This window comes from Pinus tabuliformis, chromosome 5_2, assembly GCF_031772625.1.
Source record: "Pinus tabuliformis cultivar Carrire ecotype Pingquan chromosome 5_2, CPIR1, whole genome shotgun sequence".
Lineage (NCBI taxonomy): Eukaryota > Viridiplantae > Streptophyta > Pinopsida > Pinales > Pinaceae > Pinus > Pinus tabuliformis.
In genome coordinates, this window is record NC_142306.1 from 438,620,883 (window position 1) to 438,630,583 (window position 9,701).

At 33.7% G+C, this 9,701-nt stretch overlaps 1 protein-coding gene across 1 annotated transcript; it reads right to left on the reverse strand.

The window, feature by feature from the left end:
* Positions 1-354: 354 nt before the first annotated feature.
* Positions 355-6,936, reverse strand: LOC149159551 (cysteine-rich receptor-like protein kinase 15). Its single transcript, XM_089433508.1, has 6 exons — positions 5,847-6,936; positions 5,459-5,622; positions 5,114-5,324; positions 3,601-3,835; positions 3,240-3,390; positions 355-782 (listed from the first exon to the last, which is right to left on the reverse strand). The coding sequence occupies exons 1-6, from the start codon at positions 6,796-6,798 to the stop codon at positions 516-518; spliced, it is 1,980 nt and encodes a 659-aa protein (XP_089289634.1). The 5' UTR covers positions 6,799-6,936; the 3' UTR covers positions 355-515.
* Between the last annotated feature and the right edge of the window lie 2,765 nt (positions 6,937-9,701).

Consider the following 9,701-nt stretch of genomic DNA (forward strand, 5'->3'; position numbering starts at 1 on the left):
AATTGATTACAAGAGCTTGTAAGTCAATCAGGTAAGTTAATATTATTATTATTTTACTATATTTCACAATAAAAATGAGTACAAGAGCTTGTAAGTCAATCAGGTAAGTTAATATTATTAGGAACTTGTAGCTCGGTACTAAAAACACACTGTTTGGAAATACCTTCCTATATATAAAAGGATACACTTGTTCATAATTTTTTTAGTAAGTTTAAGAAAGAAAAAAATGCCCAAGATTCCTTCACCCAGTAAATGCTTCCTACATATAAAAGGATACACTTGCTCATATAATTTTTTCCAAGTAAGTTTATGAAAAGAAAAGAAAAGAAAAACACTTGCTCATATGTATTTTTTAAGGAAGTTTAAAAAAAAAAATGACTCAAACCAATGAAAATTCAGAAGCATCCTATCGTTACCCAGTTGCCAAGTCTGTAATTGAAGCATCAGCATTAAATGGAGGAACGAGTGTGTGATGAAGCTATGGATATAGAGGAAGATACAGTTACATATGTATATCAATCACCAGAATTACTGGTGGACTCGGTTGGACGGGTAACTACAGAGCTCACAAAAGCAGGTTTTATGGGATCTGGTAATTCCACAAGCTTAGTTGAAAGCATCAAATTGATTGTAGATATTGATGGACGAAGTGATGGTTCGGCTTGTGTACACAAGAGTCCAATATGGATGCATCTCGAGGCTTGTTCATGATCGCTGCAAGTTTCAATTATTGCTGGATCAATCATATCCATCATATGTCCTCGTTTATATAATCTCCATGCCTGTATAATAAGAGCAGGGCGTCAAATTGATAAAAATATACCATCCATTAAAATCAACCATTAACAAATGTTAAATTGTATCTATATAATAAATAAGGATGGCATAATCATAAATTGTATATATATATATAATAAATAAAGATTGCATAATCATAAAAAATAGATGAGTAGCCAGACTCTAATTTCATATATCTTGAAAAGAAGCTTGATGGCTATTCTGAAACAAATGTGTAGCAGTCACCAAATCAACAGCTTTATAGTCTCTGTTGAGTTTTACTCATGATCAGACCAACAGCTATACAGTCGCTGCTGACTACACTCCTGGACAGCTGTTGAAACTTTTAAATACATTTTAGTTAGTGATTGGAAAATTAAATGTCTATGGCTGTAGTGGGTTAGATATTTTGGAATATAGCTGTGTTTTAAATTGCAGTGCTCTGTCATCTTTCATATCCAAAATAGAAAGTAGAGGGTATTAGTTGAGAAAAGGAAGACTAGACTGTGCAGCAGCACTGAATGCAATCGAATCAGTTTGCAACATAAATCTGTGTTAGACCAGTCTCAAAAACACTGTTTTGCTATTGTCGGTTTTGCTTGTTTTTTTTTTTTACAACTATAATTCCTCTTCAACAAATTGCTATTACTGCACGTTTTAGAAGGTTTTTGGTGTTTATCTTCTGATCTTTGAGATGGCTAGCAGCAGCAGAATGTGGCAACAAAGTACTGTAATTTGGAAAAAAATATGAGGTATAGTATATTAAGATGATGAGCATTTTCTTGTTGAAATTTTTTTCCCTAATCCTATAGACTTAGATAGAGCTTGTCAAGTTACAATTCACAATTGTTCACAATTGTTAAGAAGAGATATTGCAAATTTGTTAAGAAGAGATATTGAAAATTTGCAAAAGAAAAAAAAGTTAGTCGGTAAATGATTATTTTTAGTGGCACTATGATCTTGGTTAATCAAATTAGAACTAACAGATACATTTTTTTGAAGATTGCAAAAAAAATATTGAGAGGTCTTTTATGGGTTCAAAGAAATAATCCATTGTGTCTTACTTGAATAATTGAAAAAAGTACATCTAAATAGTTCTAAATTGTGTCTTACTTGAATGATTGAAAAAAGTACATCTAAATAGTTCTAAATTGAGCCAAGAGCTCTTTCACGTGCTTCAAAGAAATAACCTATCATACCATCTACCACAACATCAGCAAAGTATGTAGCAATAAAAACAACAGTTTATCAAGTTGTATAGTTAAGAAAAAAATTCTTAAATTTAAATAAGAAACAACAACAAAAAAAAACAATATTTTACAATAATATTCTATAATACTATTAAATAATCTAGTATTTCATAAATACAACAAAGTACAAACACATCATCATAAGATACTATTTCATTAAAAAACAATTAAAATTAAATAAATATATTTAGAATTTTATAAATCAAAAAATCTCTATAAACATCTTCACAAAAACAAAAGCGTTATAAAAAAAAGTTTTAACCAACTAATAAAAAAATCAAACCATCAACTTCTTACTTTATGTTTAATACTTTAGTTTCATTAATATTTCAGCCAACGTCCATCTACTTAATCATAATTCTATATATGAATTCATCCTTCTTCACTGTCTTTGTGTTGTTTCTGTACTGTTCCCAAATGAACAATGTTTAGTGTTTGTATGATTTTTCTCTCAGTTCTATAGTGCACTCTCCCCTATCTACTCCGTTTGGCTTTCCTCTCAGGTCAAGAAAGTACCCGGCCAGTGTTTTGGATACTTTTCACTTTCCCCCTTTTCACCCCCAACGTGCTCTTTACGAAAACTTTTGGTGGACCTAGCTAGCTAAGATTGCAGCATGTTTTAATTTTCTTGTCACCAACAAACTCTTAACGATACCTGACCTATACTCCAGCTTTGCAATCTTAAAAGTTTATTTGCAACAATAACTCATTGGGCAAGAGGGCTTTGAAAATAAACTTGAAATAAATTCCTGATCGTCACCAAACCAGCAGCTGCGGGGCCTCTGTTGACTTTTACTCATAAACTGCTGGAAAACCTGCCTCTTAAATACATTTTAGATAATCACAAGAAATTAAATGTATATACTAATAATGCATAAGATAAATATAATTGGTTTTAATTTACATTGCTGTTTCATTTTCATATCCACAAGTAAAAGGTATTAGTTGAGAAGCAGAAAAATGGACTGTATTAAAATCAATAAATGTAATAAAATCAGTTTGCAACATACATCTATCCTATTTTCATAGAGAACAGTCTTAAAAATACTCTGTTTTGCTATTCCTTGTTTCACTCTTCTTTTTTCTCCAGAAACTGTATTCTCTTCAACAATATAAATTGGCTAAACGAAAACGAACTATATTATATACGAAATAACAGAATGGATAACGCAGATGCAGTCAACTGGAAATATGATGGAAATAATATGTTACCCATTCTAACAGTATCTGCATTTCGGGCGATAAGTTAAGAACAACGTTCTTTCTTCCACTCATAAGTTCCAGAACAACAACCCCAAAACTATAAACGTCAGCTTTAACAGACAATTGTCCCTGCATAGCGTACTCTGGTGCCATATACCCGCTGCAATTTAATATTGGCCATTAAGAAAAATAAAAGATATTTGAAAAAGGAAATTGTAATACAGATTGTACAATTGCTTCAATGCCAATCCTCTCGTAATTAAATCATCCAACAGTATGAGTAACATATATGCATGATCAGTAACTCCGAAAGCGTGGTGGAAGCCAAAAGTATAACCCTAAAACTGAATTAACATAACATATGTCTTACCGAGTTCCAGCAGCTACTGTGCTAATATGAGTTTCATCTTCAGTAAAAAGTCTAGCCAGGCCGAAATCTGCTATTTTAGGGTTCAACTTCTCGTCCAACAAGATGTTGCTTGCTTTAATATCCCGATGAATAATCCGCAGATGAGAATCCTCGTGCAAGTACAAAAGCCCACGAGTTATTCCGATTATGATGTTGTGACGCTCCTGCCAATCAAGGTGTCTGCGCGTATTTGGATCTGTATAGAACATGTAGGATATTAAACAATCATGACCAACCTGAATGGGCTTTCCGATTATGATGTTGTGACGCTCCTGCCAATCAAGGTGTCTGCGCGTATTTGGATCTGTATAGAACATGTAGGATATTAAACAATCATGACCAACCTGAATGGGCTTACACATTTTATCAAAGTGTAGTTTAAAAATTTTTATAAATTAACCTAGAAAATAATGGAAATTTTGATTATGATAAAATTTATTAGAAATTTTTGAAAATGGGTAAGTTTTTTATAATAATCTATTTCCAGTATACAATTACCAGAAACATAAACTAAAAGAAAGACAACAATATCAGAAACATAGTTTTGGAGGTTTCACACTCAAAAAACTAGCAGAGAGAAAAAACAACAAAAATATAAAAAACACAAATTTAAATATGAAAAACACAGATTTAATTTCAATTTTCAATATAGTTTCAACTAAATTTACAGCCAGATTTAACTAAAAGACTAAATAACTTGAGTACAATTTATCTCATACTGATGCTTAGCAGTTGACCATTAAGTATATAGGTTACCCAATACCAAGATATACCATTATGAGGGTAACGATAAGTAAAATCTGAGATTGAATGTACACTTTTTAAACCATATATGGAATTATGTTTAAGCTATGAATTTTACCAATACACATTAAATAGAGGCACATCCTTGATAAACTATCAACAGAAGGAAACTAGTTTTCATTATATACATTATATTATATATAAGATATGGATGAATTTCAAGCTTAATAGTTTTCATTATATTAGATATAAAATATGGATGAACTTCAAGCTTAATAGATAGCTTTTTCATCCTTATAAGTGAAAAACAACCCTTATAGTAAGTTGGGCCATAAGGCTAAAAAAACAATAACATCAACTTTCCGGCCATTTTCCATACTCCCCTAGAGTATTAAATGAATATATGAAAAGAGCAAAAATACAGAGTTAAATGAATATATGCAAAGAGCAAAAATACAGAGTTGAAAACGAACTATAAAAGAAAAATACATGTTATTTGTTTACAATAAAATATATGCACTTGTTAAGTGTTTTTTTGCATTTTTTTCCTGGGAACGGTGGTTACGGTCTCGTTTCTGGTAACCAGGATTTGCACCATTAAAAAACAATTTAAACACTTCAACTTTTTTATTTTTTTTACAATCAGGAAAACTGTGCTGTCCCTACGAATTTGTAATTTGTAGAGTTTTTATCAAAGTCACTGGCACTCAATAAGATAAAAGTGACTCACCGAATAAAATTTTATCAAGGCTGTTATTGGGTAAGTACTCATAAACCAGCAACCTTTCTGACCCCTCTGCGCAACAGCCCAGTAACTTCACAAGATTTCGATGTTGAATTTTGGCCACTAGCTCAACTTCATTCAGAAATTCTTTCTTTCCTTGCATGGATTGTAAGGAAAGTTTCTTCACTGCGATTACGGTTCCATCTCGAGTAGTTCCCTGATGAAGAGGGTATGAAAGTCTTGCGAAGTATTAGATTCTGTATTAGATCCAACTGTTAAGGGTACCTTATACTTTAATTTAAAACTGTGTAAGCTACTAGGAAAGAATAGAAGTTTTTCAGTGTATGTTACCTTGTACACAGCGCCAAATCCTCCCTCACCAAGCTTGTTCTTACCATGAAAATTTTCTGTTGCAGCTACCAATGTTTTCATTTCAAACACTGTGAAAACATTGGACAGGCTAGGAATCGGTTGCGGATCTTCTCCAACTCGTGAGTCTTCGCTAATAGCATGAGCTACAAAAAAGTTATTTCACAGCCATATCAGAAAATGGAGAAAAAATAAACAGATGTCAGTAAATTTTTCAAGCCTGGAGATCTATTATAGATTCGTCATCATGTATTCCAGATTTAAATTAATAAACTCTATTAATAGTGCACAAAGCATCCTGGTATCGATAAGAATATATAACAATCGAATGCCTAAGTACTCAAAGTCCTACAAGTATGAATTGCAATACCTAATTCTGTATGCCTTCCAAATATTGTAGACTTCAATCTTGTTCGAGTTACAAACAGCCCTACCAATAACAGGAGTATAACCAAGCCACCAAGAGCACCTAAAATTATGGGTATTTTGCTTGAACCTGACTTTTGTCGCCCTTGTGGCGGTGGCGGTGGTAGATCGCTAAAGAAAGATTTCAAATCATATTGAACAATGCAGTTGCCCGTCAAACCCCGAGCTCCAGACGCTGAGTCGTTATCTTGAAACAATTTATCGATTGCTGTGGAAAGACATGTTTTGCAGTCGTCAAGGGATATATCTCCCGAGCACTGTGCCAGACCGTAGATACGGCGAAACGAGGTGTCTAAAGTTGTGTTGGAAGCGTATCGATTCTTTGAAGATCCGGATGTAATACCGGATGCCAAACTTGACAAAAGCTGCCGAGCAGCCGCGATAAAATCAGCAGGGCTGGTGACAGTATCGATATTGTAGAAAAAATGTTGATTAGTTTCATTATATCCGTTAACATCCAGTTGTCCGGTAAAGTTGTAGTTTCCATTATAACGTAAGAAGCAGAACTTGGACCAAACTCTACTACCAACATAATTTGCACAATCCTGTACAACGGCAGCCTTTACTTCTTGTGAACAATTGTGGCACTGGTCGATTGTGGCGTCTCCCCTGCATTGGAGGAGGGCATATATTTGGTTAGGACTTTGGCCATACTCTGAAATATCAAATCGGCTTTGGGATGTGAATTCTATGTTGTCCACAAGAAGAGTACTCAACGCTGCATTCACGTTGCTCACAAAGTTACTGTCGTTTGTATAGTTAGCGGTCCAGTTGCAGATAGGAGGGGGGTACCACTCTACTTTCTGTGCGCTGATGCAAATATTTCCTGTATCAACAGAAAATATGATCAACACAATAACAATAGAGAGGTTCAGGACTCTGGTGACCATGGCCATTGCAGAGGCTATCTTTCTGTCGGCTTACTCTCCGTCCTTGAGAATAACAATAGAGGGGAGACAATAATTTTAGTATATTTATTTTAACTAATTTGATGGAATGCAATAGAACACTGGTAATCACATTCCAATAAGTAAATTTTGACCACATATATAAGGAGCAAAACAAGACTGCTGATTTATTTTTAGAAAGAAGAATAGCAAGGGACACAGGGAAATTCTAATTCTCTGCTTTGGAACATGGAGTCATGATCAATAATGGTAGTATAAATTAGAAGCATAGGCACATAATCATAAAGCATGTATTATTATCCCCAGTAAAGGGATAACAACATAATGAAAGTATATCTATGAATTATTTTTGGTATAAGTAATAGTGTTTTAAGCAGCAAATATAAGAGTTCATAGTAACAGAATAAAGGTATATTTATAAATTATTTTTGGTATAGGTAATAGTATTTCCTAAAAGTAGACGGCAAATGTAAGAGTTTTCAATGAGAAACGTTTTTATTTAAAAATAGAGAACCATTGTAATAGGTTTTATCTCGATTTGGATGTAAAGATGAATGAAAAGAAAGAAAACAGAATCATATAATATATATTATCTTTTTCATTAATATAAAGAAGTAGCGAAAAAATAGGCATAACTTTGAATAGCAAATTTGCATATCTAATTGTCTCCATTATTTCCATCACTTTAAATGGTATTTCCATCACTTTAAATGGTATTGCACATTTAGTTGAAGATAATGCTTCATAATGGCAAGAAAATTCTACTATTTGGAAGGGAGGAACGTGAACTAGAACTAATGGTATTCTACTTAACCTAACCAGGCCAAGTTAATTGTTCTTCTCAGTGAGAGTTGAATGTTCAATACTACTAAATTCCTAACTCTGTTGATTTGAATGGTCAATATTACTTAAATTTAACTAAGAGTTTGATTTGAAAGGTGAATAGTACTTAAAATCATATCTGTTTGTTTGGTTTGAATGTGAATAAAAGTTGAATCGTCAATACTACTTATAAAAGTGATTACGAACGCACTGACGTTTTTCATTTTACTGACGTGTTCGGCCACATTCGGTGGCCGAACATTCAGACAGACTAGAGCCTAAATATTATCTATGTTCTCGTGGAATAAATTAAAGTGGGGACACACCTTACGCGCGACGATGAAGGTTACCGCGTTAGATCTATCACATCTATATTACCAAACACATCCACATCACTAATTAATTTAGATCTATCACATCAATATTACCAAACACATCCACATCCACATTCTGCTTAGAATTTGGTTGAATCGTGCAGCAATATAACGATGAAGGTTACCGCCTTAGATCTATCACATCAATATTACCAAACACATCCACATCACAAAAAGTCAACCATTTAGAAAAACTGTTGAAAGATCGCCAATACAGTATCTTCATACATTTTGTATATTTATTGATAATATTTCGTTTTCTCTAATTATTTTCTTTGGGGTCCATTCTGCTTAGAATTTGGTTGAATCGTGGAGCAATATAACGATGAAGGTTACCGCCTTAGATCTAGCACATCAATATTACCAAACACATCCACATCACTAATTAATTTTATTTCTCGACTATTTTAACATTTTGTTTTGCGTTGCGTTGTTTCCACTAATTTTTTTAGTTATTAAATTATTAGACGTAAATTGACCAGGCCTTTTTTAAATAAAAATAAAATATTTTTAAATAAAAAACAATATCTACTCTAATAAAAATAAACTAATTTTAATTAAAACATACAAAATATTAAGAAGTGGTTTATCTCTATTGAATTTTTTTTTCATAACAGTTGAATGATCTTTATTACCAATTGTTATTTAAAATCATTTTAGATCGTATAACGAAAAGATTACACCCCGGGTTAGTGTAGAATTAGATATTTTTGTTTATTAGAATACAATTGCATGTTAATAGATTAGAGTTAAAGTAAAAGCATTTCAGTTAGGAACTTTTAGAAAGGAAATATCAAATTTCAACAAACACACACATAAATTGGGAAACTGGTCCCATATCCCCAATCAGACCCACTATACCAAACGGAAAAGGAGCTGCTAACCAAGGTCCGGACTGGGTGGGTATCCCCCTTGTTGTAGAGCCGATTTTCGGGGCTTCAACATATTTGGCGCTAGAAGGAGGGCCCCTGAACTGTGAATGGAAAGTAAGTCTAAATCTAAATACCATTATGAGAGTAAATCGCCCTCACCATCTCCCCCGACTTCTCCATCGCACTTAGAATCTTTAAATCTAGAGCCAGAGGTCAAAAGAACAACAGCCGCTGCTACAAACCCCGACATTTCAGAACAATCTACTATTGAACCTCCTAAAGTTGAATCTTTGATCCATAAACTTCAACGATTTTCTATATCACCTCAGAGATCTGATAAATCTCAAGGTAGCGCGACTTCGCAATATAACCCTGCTCACCCTCTTACCAGATTAAAGAGCGAAAAGTTTGGTGTTTAGCCAATCGAGTTACCTCTACCTACAAGGAAGAGAGTAAGGAAATCGCCTAAAGGGTCTGATAGCGAAACTATTTCATCATCATCATCCATCTCCACCTCTCCACCGTGAAGTCAACCATCCACTCCTCCACTTCAGATTATTGTCCACCATCCCACAGGAACTTCCACACCTTTTTCTCAATCATCTGGAATCATAATATCCTCATCTTCTCAATCGCAGGGATCATCTTCTGCACTTTCGTCGGTTAGTAGTTCATCGATGGCCCAATCTCCATGGAATAACCCAGGGGCAGTCTTAATGCCTCCGCCCTTGAGTCAGTTACCAGCCCATCCTGAAAAATGGTTGCCTAAGTTTAATCCTGAAGCAGGCATGCTAGCAGAAGAACATATAAATAACTTTATGTT